Source organism: Harpegnathos saltator, unplaced genomic scaffold, assembly GCF_003227715.2.
Source record: "Harpegnathos saltator strain DR-91 unplaced genomic scaffold, Hsal_v8.6 scaffold115, whole genome shotgun sequence".
Classification (NCBI taxonomy): Eukaryota; Metazoa; Arthropoda; class Insecta; order Hymenoptera; family Formicidae; genus Harpegnathos; species Harpegnathos saltator.
The window spans coordinates 1557607-1584009 of record NW_020229890.1 but is presented as its reverse complement, the minus strand read 5'-3'; the positions used below and the strand labels follow the sequence as shown (position 1 = coordinate 1584009).

The 26403-nt window shown below is 51.7% G+C and overlaps 1 protein-coding gene across 3 annotated transcripts in view; it reads left to right on the top strand.

Moving 5' to 3' along the window:
* The window catches only part of Scgdelta (sarcoglycan delta), a 230783-nt gene that overhangs the window by 144879 nt on the left and 59501 nt on the right, over nt 1-26403 (top strand). Inside the window, exons 1-2 of one of the 3 annotated variants that reach the window (XM_011150032.3) lie at nt 9460-9915; nt 12282-12340. Coding sequence is in view for 1 of the 3 variants with exons in the window: in XM_025303374.1 (XP_025159159.1) it covers nt 12282-12340 (59 nt within the window). In the remaining 2 variants the exon portion in view is untranslated. Of the gene's footprint in view, nt 1-9459; nt 9920-12281; nt 12341-26403 lie in introns of those variants that run through there. The other 2 variants (XM_025303379.1, XM_025303374.1) reach the window with 2 other exon arrangements.

The following is a 26403-nucleotide window of genomic DNA, read 5'->3' as shown; positions in this document are numbered from 1 at the left end:
ACAAGGCGGACCCTTTGAATCGAAAGAGACTCATTGTGTTAAGCGATAGGTTACCGATGAGTTTCCGATACGTTCCGCGCGAACATATACTCTCGTACATTGATTGCGGCCTCGGCGCAAAGTAACCCCCGGAGAGCTGTGCCGCTGCCGGGCGAATCGTCGATCATTGGCCTTTAACGACCCGACCGAAGCGCGCGACACGAATAATCGTGTGTATACTTGAGGTGAATTATTCATATCGGTAACAGTACCGTTTGCCGTACATTTTTATCACTTTCCCCGTGATTTAAGAGCTCGCGCCAAGGAGGAGGCGTGTGAAAAGCTGACGCTGCGATTTATCGCCGTAACACGCGCGTCGCGCAAACGCACGTGGAAGTAGCCCGGGCAGTTTATCGCCTCGAAACTACCCAACAAAACGCTCAGCCCTCGCTTAATATTCGCGACGAAAGCGTCACGCTGAAATTATAATCTCGAATCTTCCCGCCCGCGCGGGTTAAGTGGCACGCGTGCGAGACGCGCGCGTTTATTTTTACAAGTCTCCGTTCGTGCGATATGGAGGCGAGGAGAGGCGAGGAGAGGCGAGGAGAGGGAGAAAAATAAATCAGGAGCGCTCGCTACTCGTGCAAATAACGCCCCTGAGTTACATTCCCAGTCACCGGCTATAATGGATGGCGCAAATCATCGATCATCCTCCCTTAATAGCCCGGCTCGCGCGCGCGCGCCGGCTAAAAGGGGTCATGTCCGCTATAGAAGACGTATCCGAGAAAAATCGTTGTCACTTCCAGTCTAACAGCCAGGTATCCTTTTGTGATGCAGCGCATCTCTCGCCCGCGTTGCTTTGCGGCGCGGGGGAGGAGGAAGGGGGGACGGGGCGGGGCGGGAGAGGGTTGCGTCAGGCACGCAGGTTTCAAAGTTCAGCTGTGTGTACAGATCCCGCACGTCTCGAGCGCTTTGTAGTCGCGACAGTGTATTGTCTAAGATAACGCGCTTTGCGATACCAGACGGATAAACAATAAATAATTCGTAATTGACTCTAGGGAGTGAATTTCCAAGGTTCGCCCTACGAATAAGTGCGGCAAGCATTTAGCTCCGAGCTCTACCATTTCCCGAGTTCTGTAGTTCTGTAATAAGTAGAAAACATCTTCCACATTTCCTCGAATCGGCACGTACGTGAAGTTGGCCCCGCGCTTTTCGAATTTTGTATTTTTTTTTTTCGAATTGTGCTGCATTGTGCCACGTTTATGCCGCAATCCGCAACTATGTGACTCAGAGCGTACTCAAGAAAATTGAGAAAAACTAAATTTCTGGTAGTTCCCGTACTTTTGCCCGTACTGAGGAGGACCGGCCATTTGAGGACATTTTGCAATTGGAAAAAGTTGCTGGGTCTGACTAGCACAATCTTCCGGCACAGCTTTCGAAATTTCGAAAATGTGAACAATTTTTTGTGCATCGCCAATTCTTGCAAATTTGTTTTTGCAAGTTTTTTTTGCAATCTGAGTAGTTTTCGATGCTTCTCCACGTGGTTTCTTATCGCGCTCGATTAGCACAATTCAGCACAACTTGCGGACTTGCGATAAATGTATTGCAGAAAGTTATTCGTTAATTTGTATTTTAACTTTAACATTTTTTTTTCTACCGAACGAAAGGAGATATCTAGTTTCTTCAAACGGCACAATGTGGCACAAATTAGTAGGGATTCACAAACAAAAATTGGGTTCGTTCGGACAAAAGTGGGGGGCTGGCAAATTTTCGTTTTCACTTTTTCTTTCTCAAACGTTATTAAAGTTATCGGTCTCGCGTTTGTGGCACAAATCAGCACAAACATAGCATAATACGGCACAATAAAGAAAAACTCAAAATCCGAAAATTCGCGGGGCTACAAAACATTTAGTTTTTCTTAATTTTCTCGAGTACGCTTTGAGTTACAGAGTTGCGGATCACGGCCCAATACGGCACAAACGTAGCACAAAATGCAGCACAATTCGAAAAAATACAAAATTCGAAAAGTGCCAACTTCGCACACGTGGAATCAGCTGGGATCTGGCGAGCTCGCTTAAGCTTAAGGATTGCGACTTTGCGACAGTCGCGCAGCGAGAAACGCTTTTGGCCGAAAAATAAGTCACAGTTTTGGGCTTGGAGCAAAGGCTTACTACTACGTCTAATGCGAATCGGGGCTTAGGCTTTCTCCCTTCAATTGTCTCACTTCGTGACAGCTATTGTCCCGCGTATCCCCGAATCCGTCCATGAATGTAACCATTTGATTGCGGCTAATTCAATATCTCGCTCGCGAAACAGTTTTCAATATCTTCCGCTCGGCTCAGTTCTTTCTCTCGCGTCTCGGGGTCAAGAGAGAGAGGGGGAGGAGGGGCACAGCGAGCAGAAGAAACCGCACGGCATCTTTAGAGGGATCACCGCGCGACTTTTTCGCTATCGAAATAATCTGAAAAGACCGCGGACCGTTTCTCTTTCCTTTCTCCGGGAGATAGCGGGCCGAAAAAGGGAGAAAGCCGCGAGCACAGGTCGGGGGCGGGCTTAGAGATTGAGAGAAGATCGCAGCTATGAGATAGCGCGCGGCGGCCGCGGAGCAAACGAGTTTTGCCGAGTTTGGACAAGACTTTAACCGTTTAGGAGCGGCGTGTACACGTCGCTTCGACGCCGGCTGAAAGTGACTGCCGTGGCCGCGTCGTTGCTCGCCGAGTGTTATCTGATGGTGGCAAGCCTAGCCGGATGTAAAAGTGTTGGCCGCCCGTCGCGATCGGCCACCTCCGCGAGGGCGAGGGGTAAATACGTGAGTCGTTAAGGGTCGTCGTTGAGCGGCACGTTCCGCCCGATTATCGCGATTATTTCCGCGAGCGTGCGAGATCGGGATCTCCCCTCTTGCGCGCCGAGAGCTCGACGCTGACGAAAGAATGAATCGCCCCGCGCGAATGGCGACACGTCGCAATTAGCAATGAGCTTCGGGAGATATCTTGGACCTGACGCGCTTGCTTTTCTCGTCCCGGGGAAAGTACGATTCGAAACGATTAAGGGGAGTGGCCCCTTTTGTTTGAGCTACGTGACTTTTTCAACACCGTGAACGCCGTGACGATCACCAGCGACTGGTACTTGTGATATCTTGGCACTTTATTGAGTTACGTATAAAATATGATGAATTGTTCAAGTATAACAAGATGTTGAAGAGACATTAATTTCTTTCCGCATAAATTTTCGTGACTTCTGATGACGGGACGACTGGTGTTGAATGTGATTTGCTGTTTTCATCGCATCACGAAATCTATGCACTCTCACGGTTCCGCTCTTGTAACTTGATTGAATAAGAGATTATCTTTGAAAACTCGCTTGTATGTACGGGTAATAGTGGAGCTGATGAAACCAAGTGAAAGATACACGCCGCTCGAGTAATATTTATTCATCGTCTCTTTGGGCTATTTAATTCGTCTCAGTTTTAGGCGCGAGGCAAGTCAACGTGTTGAATTGGTCGAAGTATAATTTTGTTTCGACTTTAATCCTTTAACGCCCGACTTTTTTATAAGTGTTTTAAGAATAAAATTTGAGTTTTTTTCAACTGAGACTATAAGTAGTGATAACCAAGAGAAATATCAGAATTTTATATTGGTTTTTTTTTATCGTTCGTTTTTTGTTTATTGGTAAATATGATTTCGATCCTAAAAGCATATATGAAATGAGCAATCTGTACAGAGAAAAATGAGGGGTAATCTTTACGACATAACTCTGATAGTCGGCTTGACATTTTTGAGCTGAAACTTTACTATATTTGTGAGTGAAGTTTATCATTCAGAGCGTCAAGCTTACTATTACAGAAGAATATCTTATAGATCACCATTTAGACAGTCAATCGTCCCTTCATTTTTCGCCGCATAAAAAAATTGTAGGTCACCACCAAGTTTCACGAAAATAGGTCGATTTCTTGTCCACCATATTGGATTCGCCATTTTGAATTTATGTATTCTTTTAATTTCACATTTTGCATCTGAGAAAGCTTTCAAACGTATAAAATTATGACAGATGCCAATCTGTTCACTTATAGCGCACTTCTAGATGTAACAATGCTCAGTAATAATGCTAACTATACCTACTTGGAATTTGACGAAACATGTTATCATTAAAACTGAGCTAAAAACAGACTAAAGACCGAATCTACGTACAATCTATGTACCATTTTTTAGAAGAATAGTTCACCTTTACAGTGGTGCAAAGAAAACGAAAATATTCTCCTTTTTCCACTAAGTCATGGATTCTCAAATGCGTTTCCGGTAACTATAGTTATCAGTAGGCGTTAAAGGGTTGAGTGAAAAATTCCAGAATTCACGCCAACGAGGAACGTGATTAGTTTGAAAGTTGATAACCGTTCGTCGATAGGCACGCTTTGCGTGCGCACTAGGGGAGGGGGGAGGAGTGGAAAAGGGTGAGAGGGCCAATCGGGACAGGCAGGCTGGGCGAGAGATTTTTGAAAGAGCGTCATGAAAATGCACTAATACGCGCCGGCGTTTGGGAAAATCTGTCCGACTTCCGAAATCGATATTCCGATGCAGGAACACTCGGAAAACGATTTTTCCGACGCGCATAAAAATTCATGCCGTCGCCGGGACGGTAGACGAGCAGCGGCACGTAACGGCGCTCGACGGATTCCGCCGAGTGGCGCGGCGCGGCGCGGCGCGGCGCGTCTCGGCGCACGTACGCGCCGGCGTTCGATCGTTTATTTCCAACTCCTCCTCGGCGGCGCGGCGGCGCTTCGGCAGCGAATTCGGACCGAATCTCGAAACAAGCCTCTTTGAAGCTTCCCCGAGCTTTCCGCCGGCTAAACTCATTTTTCAGCGGCGTTCTTCAGTCCGTCGTTTGAGTCTTCCGGACGGAAAGTCGCCGCCGTTCACGCCAGCCGGCTCAACGCCGCGCTACGTAGACTTTCGTGAGCAACAGAGCTGAGCGAGAAAGAGAGAAGCAGGGGAGTAGGGAGGCGGGAAATGGATTGGGGAATGAGGAAAATGAAGAGAGAAAGAGAAAGAGGGACAGAGGAGAAAGAGGTACGGTGAGGAGTTGCACGAAAACCGGGAAGACCGGCGTGTTGTTGGCGAAGAGGAAGAGGAGTCACGACGCGGCTATAAATACGCTGCGCCACCTGCAGCTAACGTTCGCCCGCGTACAGAGCAGACTAAGCTGACTGAGAGAGAGAGAGAGAACGAGAGAGAACGAGAGAGAGAGAGAGAGAGAGAGAGAGAGAGAGAACGAGAGAGAGAGAGAGAGAGAGAGAGAGAGAGAGAGAGAGAGAGAGAGGAGTGTGTCGTATCTCGTTGCCAGACTGCCAGGAAAGCGAGCGAGGAGGTGACTCTCTCACGCTCTCGCGGCCGCGTATCTCAATGCTGTGACAATGCCGTACCGAGTCTGCTTCGACACGTGGTCCGGTCCCTCGCCCGGTTTCTCTGCTCTAAATACCCGGGCTAATTGCGATACCGATGAAAAAAAGCTGTGGGACAACATCAGGCTGGACGGCTCCCTCTCGGCGATACATGCACACACACACACACACACACACACACACACACGTGAAGCAAAAGCGGCAAAAAGCGGCACTTGTTAACGCGGCAGTTGTTTCTTTAACAAGAACCATCGCGCGTCGATCAAACGCCGCGACGCTTGATTAGCTGGCTTCTCAATTATAACGGTCTGGCGGATACCACAAGTGTGTGAGAAAAAAAAAAAAGTGCCACGTATGGTCGCGACAGCCGCCGTGTATGATTAGCGCGCGGGAACCAGGAGGAACGTGAGACATCGTGTTTCCGCCATAATATTATTCTTTCATCCTTTGGCGAGGTTTGCACTGTCTACGTGGACTTATTCCGACTTATTCCTGGCAGGAGCCAGGAGAGCGCGAGGCACGTCTGGCAAAGATGTAATCCGGCTGTAAGATAATAGAATCACTCGAGCGTGACAAAACGCGAGCGCGCGCGCGCACGCAGGCCCGACATTCTAATCGAATGAGCAGACAGGGTCTAAGGGCCTCGCAAAGGTGGCGCGCAATCAATCAGCGAGCGGGCGTGGTGCCAATAACTTTTGGGGAAACTTTCTATTAACAAGATTACTCTTCTTGCCGGGAATTCGGGAGTTTAAATGGCTCCGCCGTCGCCGGCGGCGCGCGCGCGCGCGCGCGCGCCGGTGCCGCTCAAGCGGGTAGAGATTGAAACGCCACGAATCCGGCGGTGGTTCGTCGTCGGCGGAAAAATATACGACGGCGAGCGCGTCGCTCGTCAAAATACGACACCGGAAGCCCGGTATTTTCATCGGCCGGCGAATGAAAAAAACCACGACGCGAAAAGAGAGACAGAGAGTCGGCGGGAGACACACCTACCGGTCCGGCCGGCCCGGAAACGTCGTCCTTTTAAACCTGACACCCTTGAGCGCATGTTTTAGGCAAACTAATACCTATCGGGTGTATCGTGAGTGAAAGGAGCGTGGCTGATGGTATGAGGACCGCCGAGAAAAAAGGATATAAAACATCGTCAGGTGCCGAGAAAGAGAGAGAGACGGCTAGAGAGAGAGAGAGAGAGAGAGAGAGAGAGAGAGAGAGAGAGAGAGAGAGAGAGAGAGAGAGAGTAGTCTTTTACATGGTGTAAGGGTAGTTTACTACGAGCGTGTTAATTAAACAAAAAGCCACCCCGTATACCAAGCTAATTAGAGAGTGGCTCTCTTAGCGGCGCGCGTACGCGTTCTCCGCTTCAAAAATATTTTCCTCCTGCACGTCCGCTTCGAGCTCTCTTTCTCCTCCATCTCCCCTTCTTCCTCTCCTGCTCTTCATCTTCCTCCTACTTCCACTTCAACGTATGGACCACACAGTTACTCCCATTTTTTCCTTTCTTTTCATCTTGCCTACTTTACCCTGCTCTGCTCTTCTCTCCTCTCCTCACGGCGCCACTCTCCGCTCTACACTACTCTCCCTCTCCCCCCCCCCCTCTCTCTCTCTCTCTCTCTCTTTCTTTCTAGAGTTAGCGGTATTTGAGACTTTACGGACGTCGGTCTCGGTTTTCACTGATGTCGTGCCAGAACGGTAACTCGCGCGGTAAACAAATCTGTAGACTAAAAATGCAAAACGAAGAGCGCGCCAGGAAGATAGCGCTGAAAAAAGGCAGGAAAAATCTACGTAGAATAAAAAATACGTTACAATGGTAAACGCGCACGAATGAAAAGGAAACAGTTAACGGTACTGTGAGTAAATATAATAAAATTGCGGACGTTACACGGAGGGTAGTTTAAAAGAGTAAAAAAAAAAAAAAAAAGAAAAAAAGAAAAAAGCCCCGAAAAAATATTTCGGACACTTATATCGCTTCGTGTTTTTTGTGCTACATCTATGGTCCACCAAGCTTCAACACGCACAACATTCTGAAACGTGCCGTTCGTACCGTTTATTATTAACACGGGGCCCAGCTAAAAATAGAAGCGGATTAATCAAGAGATTAAGATTGCACATGCCCTCGCGCGCGCGCGCGCGCGCGCGCGGCTCGTGTTTTATGAAAACGCGCCATTAAGAGACGACAAGATAAATCGCCAAAAAGTCGTCCACGCGATTAATCAACGAAATTTCCGTTACCGCGCCATTTTCGTGACTCAGAAGCGCCGGAGCGGGCGAGATATATCGGCCTAAGCGAGCGGCCGCCTAATTGAAAATAGGTGCTTTAACCTAAATGCGTTGTACAACGGCACGTTTCACTCGATTTAAGTACTCGGTTTGGTGGCTGTGGCAGATTTAGGGCGCGAATGGAGTAACCGCGATTAGAATCCGCTAACGCGGCCGCAAACAAACACTGCGAACGGACATGAGTGCGCGTGAGCGGGCCGGAGGGCGACCCGCTAGAGGGGGCCGAGAGGGCGGCGAGAGAGTGAAACATCTGCGATCGGATTAGCGGTGGACATTGGCAACACTTCCGGGTGATTAGGCTGATTCCACATCGATCCTAAGTCCGCGCTTACAACCGCATATCGCTATATAGCGGCCAACCCGCACGGAGCACGCCGTGAACAACTCGCAGCCTAGGAGGACGTGACTCGCCCCCGTGCCTCACCTCTCTCTCACTCTCTCTCTCTCTCTCTCTCTCTCTCTCTCTCTCTCTCTCTCTCTCGCGCACGGTCGCGCCCCCGAAAATCCACCTGGCACGTACAACATTTCACAAATATTTATTCGCGATGCTCACTCCTCGCCGGAATTTCTCCTCAGACACGCGTTAAAGATGATAGAGCTACGTGCTGTTGATTCTCCGCGGCGGAATTTCGTTCCTTTGCGCGCGCGTTCGTTCGCCGCGCGTTTGCACAGTTACTAATGAACTCTACGTTTCCTGACGTTCTCTGTCGGGATATTGTAATAAGTATAATGAAACGATAGGAATCTCAATACCCTTCGTGAACTTATTTAAACCGAGCTGCGTATGCTCTCCCCTCTTTTTCACTTCTTTTTCCGTCTTTGCTTCTTCTCTCCCTCTCTCTCTCCCTCTCTCTCTCTCTCTCTCTCTCTCTCTCTCTCTTTCTTTCTTTCCCTTTCGAGGGAGAATAATTATCTGCTGAAATATTTCACGGAAGGAAGCTCGAGCCCTTTACACGAGCGACGGAGCATAAACGGAGAAGCTGAAACGCGCGTTGCTTACGTCCTTGTAGAAATTACGCGGCGAGAGTTCTCGTAATCGCGAAAGCGCGACGGGAAGCGATTTGACGCGCTCTGACCTCCGGCGGGGCATATAATTGCGAATGAATCCGTCGCGCTTGACATGGACAATGGGGACAGGCTGCGGCAGGCAGCGCGTGTATGAGAGAGCGCAATCCCGTGGAACTCGAGGGAAAAATAGCGAACGTAGTGGCGGAGCCATACAGAGATCGTAGGTGAGAAAGGACGTAGAGCGGAAGGGACGAACGACGAGCGGCAGTTCCCGCTCGGAGTGCGGAGTGCGGAGGCGACGGCGACGGCGACGGAGCGGCCCGCTCTGTCGCAGTGTCGTATATCCCGCCGGTGCGGTTGTACATGCGACGCCACTTTAACCCGGAGTCGTCCGAGCACCCGCGCCAACCTTCCCTCTCATCCTCTCCCACCTCCCCATCTCACTCTGTCTCTCTTTCACTCTCCTTGTCGCCCGAGTAAACTATAGACACGGACCTACGGACCAGTGTATTTCGGTACGGAGGCAGTAGACCCCGGTGGACTTGGTGTTTTCCTCCTCGCATTCCCATTCTTCGTCCTCCTTCCGCTTTCCCGGCCTGCGGCCGGTAGAGCGGGACGCGGGGGAGATACGGAACGCAGCAACTACGAGGAGGAGGTCGGGGCGGATACAGGGGGAGCCCTCGCGTTTTCGTCTTCTTCTTGTTCTTCATTCTCGTTTCGGGCTAGCTCCCGAAGAGAGACAGAGAGAGAGAGAGAGAGAGAGAGAGAGAGAGAGAGAGAGAGAGAGGAGGAGGAAGAGGGGGAGGAGAACGGATGATAGTGATTCCCGTGCCAAGAGCTACTCGTTCGGGCCAAGCACAACTTGGCCGAGGCACAATCGAGTGAAAGTCGCGTCGCGTCGCGTCTTTCGCCGGGGGTGGCTCTTAGGGCGCCGTGTGCGCGCGTGCTCTCTCTCTCTCTCTCTCTCTCTCTCTCTCTCGCTGCGGTGCGAGAAGGGAAAAGAACACTTAAGTCGAGCGGGGAAGTGAAAGTCGGACGAGGGAGAAAATAAGGACAAATTGACTGTCCCCGGATGGATGGGACGAAGAATTCACTCCGGTGCGGATTGCACGGCCCGGCGATGGCGAGGACGACGGCGAGAGGCCGTAGAGAGAGCACGGTGGCGACTGAGTGCTGATCTTAGATTGCAGGCGGAATGAGACTTACGAGGAGCAGACGGTCGCTACTTGAGGCTGGATTACGAGATAAATGCCCGCGCGGTAGGTAAGTCGCGAACGAGCGATAACCGATAAGGGGCGCGATTAACGGCGGGGTGACGATGGCGATCGGGGGAGCGAGATCGAAGCGGTCGTTTCGCGGAAGATGGATATCGCGACAACGCCGGGAAAGCATCCCGATCGTCCGCGGTCGATTTTCCGCTCGCGGAAATAACGTCGAAATGCGCAAACACGACGCGAGGACGAAAAATTCGGGCCGATTAATCACGCATATTTATACGCGACCGCCCTCTCTCTCTCTCTCTCTCTCTCTCTCTCTCTGTGTCGATTGATATCTCGCAGCGTCATGACATCGCCACGCGATACATGTCAAAGGTCGCGATTGTCGGCATTAATCGGCGCGGTGAAATCGCTGCGGGATCAACAGTCAGTCAAACGTGCTCAACAATCATTGACTTTAACTGATCGATCAAACTGATTTCCAACTTCGTTAACGCACTATAATAATGGATAGATTGCGAGCACGCGGCGTTATATATAGATTTATACATGTATATGCAATGTGTAATTAGACGTAGTTTTAAATCGACGTTCATCGAGCGTGACGTAACGAGCGCAGCCGTCCATGGCGGGGTCCTTTCGTTCTGGTTCCAGAACTGTTCAATTTCCGCGGATTGATTGAAATGAAATAATCATTATTGTTCGTACCATGATCATCTACGATACGCGTTTCTATCGCGCCGCGACCGCCTGGTATTTATAATGACCATTGTTTCGAAACGCGCGAATTTCCATAACTGGTAATTCGATTGTCGCGGTGTAACCGCGTTCACAATTTACGCGAGAATAACATTTCCCGCTCGTCGAGCCCTCTGACTAACGGTCTCCTCTCTGGTGAGGAGAGGAGAGCGAATTGGGGGCGGGGGGTGAAAAAGAGGGAGGGATTCGAGCGGTTCGGTTTCGTTTCTCCGAGCGCGGCGCAGGATAATAATCGGCATAAAAATCGGCTCGTCGCGTACGACGTACCTTCTCTCTCCTGCAGGCAACCGCGCGCCGATCACGTTGACGGCGGGGGGGGGGGGGGGTGGAGAGGCTACGTCGACGTCGGTCGATCTGAAGCATAATTGTATCGTCGATAACTCGCACAGCCGCCCTCGCATTTTAATGCTCGTCTTCCGGCCAACGGGGCGAGGGCGGCTCGAAGGATATCCGCGAATCGCCGGCGCGTAATGAAGGAATTTATGACGCGAATTGCTCGATGAAAATATACTACCCCATCGGCCCCCGCGGCCGCGAGAGCCAGGCCGACCCCGCCCCTTCGGGGCCCTCCGCCTTATCGGGGCGAGATCGTCCTTTTTCCTTTCCCTCCCCAATCGACATAAATTCTAATTACGTCGCCGCGCAATGCGTTCTCGCGAAATCCCTTGGATTCCATTTGTTGCGCGAGTTGTTGCACGCCCTCGCAATATGTTGCTCTCGAACTAATTCGTGGCGCTCCAGCGCCGCCGTCGTCGTCGTCGTCGTCGTCGTAACTGGGCGTTGTTTCCCGCGGCCGATTTATTAACGGTCGACGCACGTGTTCGCACGGGACAGGAGTTTCGTTTCCGAGAATGTTATTTCGCGAACGACCGATGCCCCTCCCCCGCCCGCCCGCCCGCTCACCGAGGGTCTTCGTCATTTTGACGGAATTAAGCGGCGGGCGTTTACGGCTACGCCACGATTCTACGACGCTGAGAGCCATCGGACACCCGGGAGGATCCAATGACGTCAGCACCGGCGAACGATCGGCCGGCTGATCAGGTTAATCTCTCGAGCCGGCTCGCTCGCCGAGAGAACCTGATCCGAGTAGTTGATTATTTTCAAGGGGAGGCGACACACGTCTCTCGTTGGAAGCGACACGTCCGTGCTTTTTTCGACGGCTTCTCTCCACGGCGACGTATATACAACTCGAGCGAGCGGCGAGGCGATGGTCCAAAGGGGTGGGACTTTGAGAAAAATAAAGATTTTGCCGAACATGACAGACATGAATTGTTCGGAGCGTGTCGACGCTAAGTGACACCCCAGCGGATCTTTCGAGGCTTCCCTCATCGATTCGCTCGATTATTTACGAGTGTTTCCGGACCGAGTGTTTCTGGTGTTCTTGTTCGCCGAACGAAGTAGCAAAGCGTGTTTTTTACCACGTGTAAGCGCGCTCTCTGCCATTCTCTCGTTTTCTCTCCGCCGCTCAAATCGAGACGCGATTTGAGCGAATTTCTTTTACGTTCGCGCAGTTTTGTACTCCCCCGGTTGCCTCGCGATTACCGCTGCGAGAAGGCGCGCATGAAATCCGCGCGATTCTTTTACTCTACTAGCGTTTGCGGATCATGAGGGAGGAGGATCTTCATTACGCGTCTCGTTCTTTGTTGCAGACCGGAAACAGTTACAAATCGCCGGAGGAATCGCCGCACACGGAGCACAGCAGACTGAGGTGAGTGGAAACAAAACGCGCGCAACAAAGCCGAAGGAACAACGAGCGCGCAGCGCGCGCTAGCAGGGCAGGTTATTACGGGGCGAACAGGCACGCACTCTCTCTCTCTCTCTCTCTCTCTCGGGGTAAAAATAGCGGGCGGCCGTTTGCGCGAGGATAAACCATCGGACGCGATGATCAGAATGCTTTTTTTTCGGCGGGGAGACGAATAAAAGTCGAGGAGAGAGCGAAAAGGAGCGAGGAAGGGGAGCCTCTCCATCGAGCCTCTCCAGCCGCGAGTCACAATTTGCCAGGACGGCGCACCGTTAAATCGACATATGCGCGCGCGCGCGCGCGCGCAAATTGATGATTAATTCGTAATAATCGCGCGAGCGGCGCGGCTAGAGTTAATGGATCGAAAATAATTCTGATAAATTCCACGGCGTTACGTGTACATCCTCGGGGGGCCCGTTAATTAGCCGCGGCTCAAGCGGCCGCAGGCGCGACCGCAGGTAGTACGGCAGGGACTCGCGCGCGCGCGCTAAGATTGACGTAAGTCGAGCGACGCGCGTCAGCGGGACGCGCCAAGTGTCTCGAGAGCGAAAGATAAATTTCAGACTCGGACGCGCACACGCGGCACGTCGAATGCGATTCGTGACGCATATCATCCGCAAGTTGCACGTCGAGAGAGTCGACACTAAAATTACTAGGTGAATTCCTGCGATGCTTGAGACGCCGCCAAGTCGTCGCCGCGCGTCGCGCCGCGTCGCGCGCGCGCGCGTCGTCCGATCCGCCTGACGAGGGCGGGAGCGCAAAAAAGCGCGAGCGCCCCGCGGACGACGGAGCGACGGCGGCGAATGGGGTCGGGAGGGAGGAGGGGGAGGATCGAGTTCTAACGCGGGCCCGTGGTCGTCGTCGTCGTCGTCGTCGTCGTTAATTCGGGGCGGCGAATTACAGGCCGGATGCGATCGTTCTTCCAAACGACGTTGTTAAATGCCGGAACGGCCGCGAAACTTATACGATTAAACGATCCATCATTTGTTTTAACAACGCTTAAACGCCGGACGATCGCGGATGGAGTAGCTCGCGGTGGGAGCTTGTAATCGCGTAAAATTTAACTGTCGGCGAACACGAGCGCGCGAGAGACTACCCGAGAGACGCCGGCGCGCGTCTGCATTACGCCGCCGTCGCGCTGTTCAATAATTCAGGAAATAATCACGAGCGCGCGCGATCGCGATCTCGAGCCGCGCGAAAATGACAAAACAGCGCGCTCGCGCGAGGGAGAGGGAGAGAGAGAGAGAGAGAGAGAGAGAGAGAGAGAGAGAGAGAGAGAGTGTGTGCGAGGGAGGGAAGTATCGCCCCGCTCCCGCCGGGAGAGGGGGCGAAATTGAAATTTAAACGGAGGTGCCCCGAAACGCGACCGTAAAAAGCGGCGGATGGAAAAAATATCGCTAGCCGCGCTGACGCCGGAGGTGGAAGGATTTCGCCGGACTAAGGAAATCTCATCCGCTCTATACGCTCCATATCGCTACCTCGTGATGGCCGGTATATTCACATCTCGTAACCGTGATATCCATTCCTTCGGCTGTTCTAAAAATGCGATATCCGACCCGCCATTTCCCTACCTACCAACGCGGCCGCCGGCGCCGCTCTCTCGGCCGCGATTTCGAGTCGAAATTCATCGAATTCGTCAAATTCCGAAATGCATTCCGTCACTATAGATGCGCGCGCGCGCGCGCGGATATAATGCATTTCGTTATATTCCCCTGCTTTTTTCGCCCGCCCCCGAATACGGAAAAAGGGCGAATATAACGGCGCGTTTTAAACCGATCCCGTCGAAATTCGCAGTCGCCGGGAGAATATTTTTTACGAGCGAAAATAATTACACGCAGACGCGGTATTCGATGACGTTTTGTCTTTTTCTTTTTTCTTTCAGAAACGACGCGCGCTTTTGATCGGCGCGTGGGCGCCGATCGAATCACTAAGGGAGGAGCGGATTTTTAAAGGAATCCCGCGCAATAAAATCCACCGCAATCGCGGTCGATTTGTTTCGCACGTACGAGAAGGGAGCGCGCCGCGCGCTCGATCGCCGAATATTCATGCACTCGACGTGCATTCTTTTTTCCCTCTTTTTTTTTCCTACACTCGCAGCGGACCGGCACGGGCAAGTCGCGCTCGATCGAACGAGCGATCAGCGGCGACGGAGCAAGATCCGCGATCGATTTGCCGGTCCATCCTGCGCGCGACGCCGCCTTTTTTTTGTTATCCTCCATTCCGGATCGCCATATTATGCGCGGCGCGGCGCAACGATTGATCCAGTCCAGAATCGCGAGCCGGGACATTAAATCCGCCCCGTTCGGCCGAAATGCGCATCCATCTTGCGTTACGGCTGGCGGCGCTATTTCCCGCTCGATTGCGATACTTTTAATAGGGAATCGGAGGGTTTCGTGTCGACGGTAATGTAACTTGGGTGGAAGCCCGAGCAGACGGGAACGATTATCTTTCATTACACCTGCGATTCCCAGGTACAATGTGTTCCAATTAATCGGCTCGGTCGAGTCTGATGCTAATGGCTACGCCCGCGCCGGCAGCGAGATGGGAGCGCGTGAGCGCGCGTATATCAATGGCGAATGCATTGTGTTTCTTACAAGTTCAGCGAATTGATATTGTTGTAGAATTAATAATTGGTAACGAGCAGCGATTCCGGGAAAGGGAGGGTGAGAGGGCGAGGAAACTCGTCGGAGCGGAGTGACGAGGAGAGAGAGAGAGAGATAGAGAGAGAGAGAGAGAGAGAGATAAATATCTAGCGTTCTTTCTCTCTCTCTCTGTCTCTTTCTCTCTCTCTCTCTCTCTCTCTGTCTCTCTGTCTCTCTCTGAGACGATTAAAGCTTAAACACTGCGAATAGCCAAGAGTGGGAGGCGGGGGGAGTCGTAATAATCGGGACGCAAAAGTAAATTATGAAGGGGATATCGGCGAATCCTGAATAACGAGTGTCTGTAGATTAAGGACAATCTCCCTCGTAATATACGTGATTTATAATTTCGAATTCGACCGACATTTGACGGAGTGATGCGGCTTTTACGGCTCATAGACGACGTCGTTAATGGCGTTCGCCGCAGCCGTAAGAGCCCGAGAATCAATATTGTCCAAGTTCGTCATATTGGGGGAGACGGTAAAACTTTACGTTCAAATTCGAGGGAGAGAAAGAGAGCGCGATGTGTATATCCGGGCCGAGCGCGCGCGGCGTTAAAACATCGTCGCGATGAAGAGTCCATGGTGGTCGAGCGATCGTCTATTATGTCGTCGGCCGGATGATAAATGAACGAATGAAAGCATGTTACACGACTCCGCAATTCTTTTCTCCAGCGCGGCTTTTTTCGCCGTCGGGACTTCCCGTCGAGCGAGCTCTTTCGCCAAGTGCGTCGTCCGACGCGACGTGTCCCTTCATTTCCATACGTAAACTCGTTGCGACCAGATTAATCGGCCGAGTGCACACGTATTCTTCCCGGATATCGCGCAGAATTCAAATATCCCGCAATGTTTGAGCAAGAGAGGGAGGGGGAGAGTTTCCCAGTGTTGCGTTACCGCAACACAAATAACTGCCGCACGTAGAAGACAATGCAAGACGAGGGGAGACAATTCCCGGCGACTTTTTGTCTTCCTCTCTCGCGGAGGAGAGTCTCGTGGCAGACGCAAGGCGACCGCGTATTAAAATCAACATGCCGAGTTATAACGATGAAGATCATTCGTTATTTAATGAAGAATAAATCCGTGATACAACAAAGACGACAAAAGGAACAACGGAGAGAAAGAGAGAAAACGAAGGAACCAGCTCCAGATACCTGCGCGGAGGAGAAGGATGAAGAATTTCTCGTTAGAATGGAAACGACACAGACAATGTCTAGCTGCTAGAACCGAATTTAGTATTCGCAAGCGGCGGAAATTCTCCGTTTCCTTCAATGAGAGCGCGATTGGTCCGTTCATCGTCGCTTTAATTCGGGCCGTTGAGCTGAGTGATTTTTCGCGTCCATTGTCACACGACAATAATAATTCCGACGGCAATTGGAGCACAGTTCTCTCTGGCCGCAAGTATGTACATTGCGATTTAACAATCGCTCGCGCGCGCGCGCGCACGCTCGTTGGCCGAGGCTATTTAGACGTGCCGGTCGCGTTATCAAGGCTTCCCCATTCGAGATGTGTGAATCGTCCGTAACTTCGCATCGACCGCGTTTGTGTACGCGTTTATACATTCTGGCGGTGGGAGGGTTGAAACGCGCGAGGCGTGAAACGCCGACTAACGGCGCAACAACCACCGCGCGTGCAAGTCACAAGGCGCGAGCGTGTCAAATTCGCGGGCCATACTGCGGCATTGCGGCCAAAGGCGCAACGTGCTCCGTCTCTCTCTCTCTCTCTCTCTCTCTCTCCGTCTCTCTCTCTCTCTCTCTCTCTCTCTCTGTGCTTACGCCTCTCCTGTTCGTTACACAAATCTCTCGTTTGTATTCAATCCGTTGGCGCTTATTTCGCGACAGCGGACGCCCTGATGCGATTCCCCGATAATCCGCTCGTCACTCGCACTCTCGTACGCGGCCGACGGATGATCCCTTAAGTGCTGCACAATTTTCCCACGTCTTGCAAATCGCGCGAGCGTCGCGAGATTTTTGTCTCGCGACACGACGAGCCTCATGTGCCATTTGTATGAGCTGTCTGAGAGCCGAGAGCTCTCCCGAGTCTTCGGGGAAAAGTGGATGGAAACGGTTTTCCCGATACGAACAGCCCCGCGCGATCTGTTTCCTTTTTTTTTATTCGCGCTATGAAAGCTTGACGAGATAGAGACAAGGACATAATTAATTGAGTAAAGAGTACACACATACACACACACATACACACACACACACACACACGGAAAGGTCGTCACTTTGATGCCTCGCGAGAATGGGCAGGGGAAAAAATTGAGATCGAAATCGTCACTTTTTCCCGGCGGATTTAGTCGCGCGTAAAAGTGGTCAGCGATCGAAGCAATCCCCCCCTCCCCCCCCGCAACATTAGCGATGTCAGGATTAACGTTTCGCGAATGAATTTGCGGACGAGGAGACACGCCCGACGACCACGCGACTTTTCAAGTTGCAGCCGTTCCACGCCAACGTACGTAATTGGCTACCGACGCCGCGAACTTTTAATTGGTTCCAGCCGTACGTCCGTTTCGACTCCGGCTCGATGATTTTTCATCCTCGTTCGACCGGAAATCACCGTCGAAAATAATATGCGCGGCCGCTCGTCCTAATCAGATCTCTCGCGCAAGGAACGCGAGCGCCGCGCGTGCGAGATGTTACCGGGGTTAATTAATGCCGCGATGCCAATTACACGCGCACTCTCGTAATTAATAACGAAATATTAATGAGACAATGAGCGCGTAATAACAATTAGAAAATTTGCAAATGCCACTCGTTGAGTATTAACGGATCACCGTTAATACGACGGCCGGCGAGTGAAACGATAATGATTATGAGGCTTTTGTTGTAATAACGGGATTATCATCTCGTTATTAAGCGCTATTTTTCAATTTGTGACCGATCGACGGACGGGCCCGGATCGACTACTGACGAGCGGCCGGACAGGCGAGCTGACGCGGACGAGCGGGGGGAGGGGGGGGGGAGGGGGGGAGTGTCCTCGCCGAAATTAATGAGCTCGCTCTTATCTGCGCTACTCGTTGATTCAGGTAACCGAGAACGGCCACTTGAATCCCCCCCGCCGAAGAGTGCCTCTCAGATATCTATCCGCGAGTAGCTCGAATAGGTGTCCCGGGGTCGATCGGATTGAAAGAAAATAGCACGATATTATTTTAAGCATCGTTTCTCGCATCCTCCGGCGGCTGCTCCGCCCTTGCCCCGCTATCCTCGCCGTGCGACAGCTCCTTGCTGCATGGTAAAAGCGCCTTTACGAGGCTGTGTGTGTGTGTGTGTGTGTGTGTGTGCGTGCGTGCGTCACAATGCATCTCCAATTTGCATTGTACACAACGAAAGGAAATAACCAGATCGCGGCTTAAAACGACGAAGATCTTGTACCTTTGTTTTGGGTCACGAGCAAATTATCGCGGATGTCGCAATCGTCGCGGGCGTTGCAAGGCCGACACGCTTCTCTCTTGGGTCGTTAATTTCTCAGCCTAGATAGATTTTTGAACCTCGCCCCTTTCGTTGTTTCCACGACGCTGATACCGCGAGGCAATATCTGGCTGCCTCGCGAGGCGTTTTACGCGCGAGGTGTGACTTTGCGCTTTTCATTTATCCAGCGGTCATTTCGTCACGCGAGGACATCCCGCGTGCGCATCATCGTGCGCGCAATCGCTCGCTCGCGAACGCGAACGCGTGCGCGCGCACGCGAGCGCGCGATGGCAGAGAAATGACGCGTCGTTGTTACATACGTAACGCATATTTTTCACGCACCATTTGCCATATAGTCGGTATAATGCAATCCAAGCGCTTGAACATTTTTACGTCCGTCGCGCTCGGCCGCCGCGCGTCGCTGCTCCACTGTTCGCGAGTTCATATTTATTTTGCAATGTTGCGCGCGCGGGACGATAGTGTTTCATTTATTTTGACTCGGCACTCTCGATCGGCTTCCACTGGAAATACTCTCCCACTGGAAGTGTTTTAATTAAAGTATTTTTCGATTCTAGAAAACTTTTGGGGATAAACGTAAACTTGTAAATCGTTACTCGCTCGTCCGTAGTCACTACACTGGTAAATTCTATCGGATAAACCGATCGCATCGCAATTTGAAACGAAAAACGCGCGAGACGATCACGAGCGAGCTGCTTTATTAAACTCCGCCGAGTCGATACACGGTTCATAACGCGTAAATTGCATTTTATTCACTTGAGCGGAAGAGGGGGAGAGAGAGAGAGAGAGAGAGAGAGAGAGAGAGAGAGAGAGAGGGGCGGGGAGGGAGAAGGAGGGCGCGTATCTTTTGACGCGGCCGGGCGCTGCCTGACGCGTCGATCTGTGTATCGCCTGTCATAAATTTATGATTTAACGAGAAACTAAAATTAGCGAAGCCGCCGCGCGCGTTTTATCGCCGTCACCGTCGCCGTCGACAATGCGAGTAACGCGGGACACATTTAACGGGATTAACTCCCGGCTGCGTCGTCCGCCGCCTTCTGGCTCGCGGCCAACGCAAACACGAAGACTTTCACTTCGGCTCGCACGAGACTTCGCAATTTCGCCCGCTCTGCTCGCAGATAGCGCGCGATTGTCCGCGTGACTCGAGCGCGATTCGCCGGACTTTGTTTCACCGAGGCTTTAACGGAATCAATTGGAAATTCAGTTTTAATAATGACGCAGCGGAGCACGCGCCCGGAGTACGCGAGATGAAACAGATTCCGCGGAATGAATGCAAATGTTAAATTTGATTTCGCTGAGATCAAGCGCGACGCGATTCCGCCGCGCTCGCGCGTGAAATATTCGCGCGCGGATCTCGCGATTTGTCACGAGGGCGACATTTTTCACCACACAGGTTGCGAAACGAACGGCGAACCTGACCCCTGAAGATGTGTCCGCGGTCCTTGAAAATCGAACGCCAGCAATTTGGAAAGTTTTCTCGGTGTGTCTGAAAAAAAAAAAAAAGGAAAAAGAAAAAGCACCGAGTTCGACCGGGCGCGGTACTTCCGGTAGCGAGCGCGGTAGGAATTTACTTTGCTGATAAGTTTATTAAGAACTGTGTCTACGGAGCCTACTGTGCAAGACGCGGCCAACAATAAACGCGGAGGGCGTTTGCCCGGGTTTACTCCTCGATACTGCCTCGGTGGCTTGCTTCCAAGTTAAACTCGACGACTTTCACGTGTACGAGTACGCCGGTGTAATACGCCGTCTCGCCGTCGTGTGCGTTGGAACTAAGGCCGCGAGGGGATGAACAAAGCACGTAAGCTCAGGTCAGGTCAGACTGTGTGCTCACAGTCCCGAGCCGTGGAGCGACCGCAGAGTTCAGCTCTGATAAGCAGCGAAAGCGACGAGTACGAGATAATCGGCGCGCTCCATTTTTGCCTCGTACGCGCACGGCGACGTTTGTACTCGTATTTAATCAGCGCGCTTCACAGCCGAGCCCGGCCGCCACGCACTCTCCTCGCGCAGTTTCTCAATTACGAGGTAACGGAGTTACGCCGCGGAATAAATTGCCGAAGCAGCGATCGTCGCGAACCGCTCTCGTCCGCCGAAAGTTTCGCCGGGCGGCGGACGGGTCCGACGGGGGGGAATTCGACGAGGCACCTCGCGCGTTCGCTGCTCTCGCGGATAATCCCCGATAATCCTTGCGACTTCATTCCTCAGCATTGCCGGATCATTACGCGGTTGTCGCGCGCCGCGAACGATACGCCGCGGCCGCCGACTGGCCGGCTCGAGCCGGAGTGAGCGCGAGCCTGCGCGAGAGCTGGCGTATCCAATTTCCCTGGTGGCGCGATTTCACGCCCCGGGAAATAGCGTACTTCGCAAACAGCGAGTTCTTACGTTCCGCCGAGCCAGTCACCGCGCCGCGGCTCCGTCGATTTTTCCACTCGGTCTCGGGGAAACTCGGCAACTCCACGGATAACTCGCCGCCGCCGCCGCACGCGCGCGGCGTCGCGTGAAAAGACGCCGGTCTGGCCCGCCGTTATCGTATCCGCGTAAAATATGGATTATTCCGGATATTTGCATTCGGAAAACAAGCCGAGGAGACGGCGAGAAGACCAGGGCCGCCTTGGTGATAGAGCCTTGGCGAGTCGCTTCGCCGGCGCGACGGAAGTTCGCCCAAGTCGACGGGAAACTTTGCCACTCGCGCGAGTCTGCTAATTATCGAATTGTTTGCGCCGAGCCGTCAATCTCGACGAATGCCGCTTCCAATCGTCGAGTAATGGAGCGGTCGGTATTTTTAAACCGTCGCGTAAGCTTCTCCTCGTCAGCCACGATCAGGGCAATCTCCGTACGCTGCGGAAATCCGAGAGTTTCATTACGGCGTAATTGGCTGTGGCTTTCTCTTCTGACATTTCTGGTCGTCTTGAACCACGTCTTTTAATTCGTTTAGTAGGTATCGTGGACGTAGACATCGTCCAAACATATAACATAATAAGGCTTGAATATTTTACGTATTTGCGACAAAGTGGGCTATAAATTATCTGTGAGCGACATCTTAGATAATTTCATGGAAATAACACGGTTTTAATTTAAATAATGCACATGAAGATACTATACATCCATATTATTTACACAAAAAGAGAGAGAGAGAGAGAGAGAGAGAGAGACCGATGTGAACCTGACAAACAACTTAATAAAAGAAAGAATTCTCAATACAGTTCGATTGTACTTGGTTTGTACCTGTTTGTACCACTTTTTGTTTCGTTTGTACCTCAAAGAATAAAAAGATAGGGGAAGGGGGAAAACAGCCAACGCCATCCGAAAGAGATACCTTATGCTTGCTTGCTGGCTATTTTTTCTCCTCCCCTTATCTTTCTATCCTTCGAGGTACAAACGAAACAACAAGTGGTACAAACAGGTACAAACCAAGTACAATCGAACCGTATTGCGAACTTTTTTTTTTTTTTTCATCAAGTTTTGCTCGCCAGGTTCACATCGGTGAGATATATATTGGTGCTAAAACTTTATCTAGAGCTGGTCATCTGTATAATTTTATCTAGAAAAGCAAATATCACTGCCCCACGATACACCAGAATCAGTAAATTATTAGCGGAGCCATCGCCGTGTCCGAAACGCGATATGTGTATCCGAACTAAACATCGCTCATTGAACGACACGAACCGCTCTCGTCCGCCCGGCGAGTGCGCGTCGCCGGGCCATTATTCCCGAAATTTTTCCACGTTTCACTCTCTATTGATGCGCGAGCGCGCGCTTGGCTTTCTGATTGCCGCGCGGCGGTCGGCGGTCGACGGCTAATAGATCGCGATCGATTTGTCGGCGCTGGCTAGGCTAGGCTCTCCGCGTTGATATTAATCATTTCAATCGAGCTATTGTTCGAACGGCGAGAACGCGGAGTAAAGAGCAATTACATTAAGCCCTTAATCGATCGCGTTACCGTTATTCGGACGATCAGCATCACCGTCGCGATATTATTATCCGGCCGAGGCTCGCAGCACGTCCGGGCCGAGAGAGAGTTAGCGCGAACGTGCGATCGCCGCGCGCGCGGATTGACGGTTCGTTGTTGACCGCGGAATCACGCGAAATTTATATATCGCCGACCATACTGTCGCGTGGAAGGTACGCGGCGATAGGCGATAGGCGAATATGTCGAGGAGAATCGCGGGAATAATCGTTACGCCGACAACAAGCCGCGCGCGGCGCCGACGAGGTTTTATTGCGTGCGACCGAGAAGCGCGCGCGATTCCGCGCCGTAACGATCTTCCTTTCCATCGGCGCTTCTCTTTTTTCCCCATCGCGACACGACAAGTCCGTCGGCGGCGCGTTGTGCCGGCGAGGCCCCGCTATATTGAGAGAAAAGTATATGATATTTGGAACTATAATGATATAGTAACTAAATTATAGTCCGAAGTATCATATTTATAGTAAGTATTAATATCCATGATATCGGTAATAATTACGATATAGGCATAGTATAACCTACCATACAATACTTTTACTAAAAATTATAGTAAGTTAAACTAAAACTATTGTATGGATGCAAATATAAAATGGTAGGTAAAAGTAACTCTCTTTCATATAGTCAATATTACCAGAATATTTGCTAAATGATGACAGATGTAACTATATGAATATTAAATCTCACTATATTTGTGAATGAGAAATCACCAATATATGTATGTGATAAAAGTAACTAAACAATTATTGACTGTATACTTGTGTTTATTCTACTATATTTTGCAGGTTTCCACCAACTATAAAAATATGGTTGACGCCAAAATTAACTATAAAATATAGTGAGATTATAGTTAATTCAAAACTATATTTTTCTATCAGTGTATCGGAATAAGCGCGGATATTAGAAGGCGAATTTCCCTATTAGAGCTCGAATTCGCGGCGGCAGAGTCTACGGAGAATCGTATATCACTGGCGTTAACTAGTTGCTATTACGAGATGTAATGCCATTTGCAATTTCTGCGCGGGTGGTACCGTGCGACCGACGCGACGTACCTGAGCAGCATCGTCGGTTTTCGCAAACTTTGCGCAAATTTATAACGCGGCCAGTGAATCTCGGTTAATTTTCCTCCTCGGGACCGGCCCGGCGCGCCGCGCCGCGCCGCGCCGTTCGCGCGGGACATTTCAGCAAAATGTATGGATGAGACTTCGAAAGGATACCGCGGCGTTGTTAGAATTGTTCGCGGCGGATTCAATGCGCGGAGGGCAAAGAACAATGCGCGTGTATTCCTCATTTTTCAAGAGTATTCCCGGCCAACATTTTCTCTTGCCGCAAGAACGGCTCCGACGTACGCGCGGGTGCTTTCGCGCTCTCAATGCTCTCAATGTAGAATCATTATGACGGATCAGATTTGCGCGGTAGCCGGTGTGAGCCGAGCGTAATCATTAGAGAGCTCCTCGCGGGACTTCCACCTCAGTTCCTCCCCCGTTCACCGTCTGGAAACCGCCGAAAACACCTTCGACCCTCTTTCGCTCCCCCGGCACACACGATAGAGAGAGAGAGAGAGAGAGAGAGAGAGAGAGAGGAGAGAGAGAGAGAGAGAGAGAGAGAGAGAGAGAGAGAGAGAGAGAGAAAAGTCGATACGGCGCAATCTCTCTCGCACTTATTGATTCTATCGCGATACTCGGAGATTGTCAATTGAGACGTGCTCGATCCAAGACAACGGAACGGATCCCTCAGCAGGTTGGAATGATGAGTTACATCGTCGCTCGGCACGAATCTCCAATTTCCCCTAGCCGCGGGGTTAAATATTCATCATTCGAGAAACCGGCGCGTTTCTCTGCCCCCCCTCCCCCCCTCGCCGTCGCGGAATCTTATATTTCGCGTATAGATGAAACACCGGAAGAATCACAGGTACGCGCCGGCATACATACGACCCGATTACATTTCACATGCAAATCACACCGAGTAATCATGAACTCGCGCTTTTGCGGCATCCACCTGTTTCCTTAACGCGCGCGCGCGCGTCCTTTGACCTTCCCCTCGCGGCCCTACGAGTTCTCCTCTCTCTATCGCAGACTGAGCAACCCTATGCATTCATCAGTGCGTTCGTGCGTCGGGGAGTGGGAGGAGGGGGGGAGGGGAGGGGATAGGGGGATCGATTGTTTCTCTCCTGCCGACGATATCCGTTGTCGCCGGAATAAATCGTGAAAGAAGGGTCGATGGTGGATTGCAAGATTTCCTCCCTCGCTCAGCTCGCGGTCGCACGGCACCCGGGGATGCACCCGAGAGAGAACGGGGGAAAATGGGGCGCGGGTGAGAAAGGAATTGGCGAGGGTAAGGGGAGAAGAACCGGGGTACGAGGCGACGGCGGGGCGGGGGCGGGCGTCTCCGCTCGCAAATGGACTCGGATAGGTGCTTTGTGCGAAAATGAAAAAGTCACGAAGGCGGAAGGTAAGAACGTACATATATATACGCGTAGGCATAAATATGTGCGCTGCTCGGGGGCGGGGGCGGGGGTGGCGAGGCTGATCGGAGGCGGCGGGCGCAGCCGGGGGGAGGAATAGAAATAAATTCGTTGCACCCTGAGGACCGATATGATACGCCAAGAAAATATAGTGCCGGCCTGGAAATCGATACCACTGTCAACTGGTTCGCGTCGCCGCTGCCGCCGTCGCCGCCGCCGCGTTGTCGAAGACACCGAGGCGGTCGCTAGGAGCAACTCTCTCCTTCGCTATCGTTATTCCGGCTCGGGATGACGACGCGACGCGGCGCTCGCGTACCGAAGCAGCTCGGAAACGACGAAACAAAAAGCGCAGCGCGTGACGAAAAACTAAAATCCCCTGCGGATTCGATTACACCTGCTGTGCGCGACACGTTGGTCCTCCGGAGGAACGTGTTTGATTCACCATCGTGCAGCTTGGATCGTTCCGCCCGACGGCGGAGAAATTCGTGGAGCTTGTTCGGTTGACGACGAGTATCGGCCGCCGCGTATATATATATACGCGACAATTTTCTAAACTTCGTCTCGTGTCGCGATCACGTGCCATAAATTCCGCGATAAAGCATTCGCATGCGCTCCGTGTCGGCATTTGGCTAATAAATCCGCGGGAAACGCTCGGTCGTAAAGAAAATAGAGTTGCGCGCTCGCGCGCGCGCGCGCGCGCGCGAGCGGGAAGAAGGACGGGAGGAATTTGTCGCCACACAAATGTCATTTCCCTCGACGGTATCGGCGTGGGCCGTTTGATAACCCGCGTTATGCAATCGTCGTTTCAGTATCTGTCCGCATGTCGAGGTGCTTCACGGCCGTATAAATATGCAATATTTCTTCGCGCGCAGCTACGCGTTGTACGTTACAATGCGTCCGCGTGTATGCGTACATCTTTTTTATACATACACACATACACGGCGCATACATGTGTATGTGTGTGCACATGTTCATATATATATATATATATCTGAATAAACCAGACCTTTCATCTCTCGCGGCATGTCCGCTTGTATGCATATCTTCCTTCTATTCCGCGCTTACTCGCGACGGCGGTGGCGTGCAAAGCGAGAAACGCGGGGAGCTTTCGTCCACTGTAGAATGACAATGCGATTATTTATCCTGGCACCTTTGAAACGTTGATCCTGGACTTCGCCTTCCCTCCGTCTCTCTCCCTCTCTCTCTCTCTCTCTCTCTCTCTCTCTCTCGCTCTCGATATTTATCTCCTAGTCTTTCTTGTTCTCCACGTAGCTCCGGCAAAACGACCGTAGACGCTCTTCCAGACGAAATGTGTATCTCGGTCGTGCGTATTTAGCGGCGAATACGCCCGCTCGATTCGGGATATCTGATCTTATCTGATGAGAGCCGCTCGATGCAAATCCGAATCATCAGCGCCGGAGAGGCGCGCGCGAATGCCGGCCGGCCGGCTGGCAAGGAAAATGCCAGCTCGGCAAACGTAAACCGCAAGGTTTTTCACCGCGGGGATCAAGATTTGACGCCGCGGCATTTGCGCTCCGGAATTTC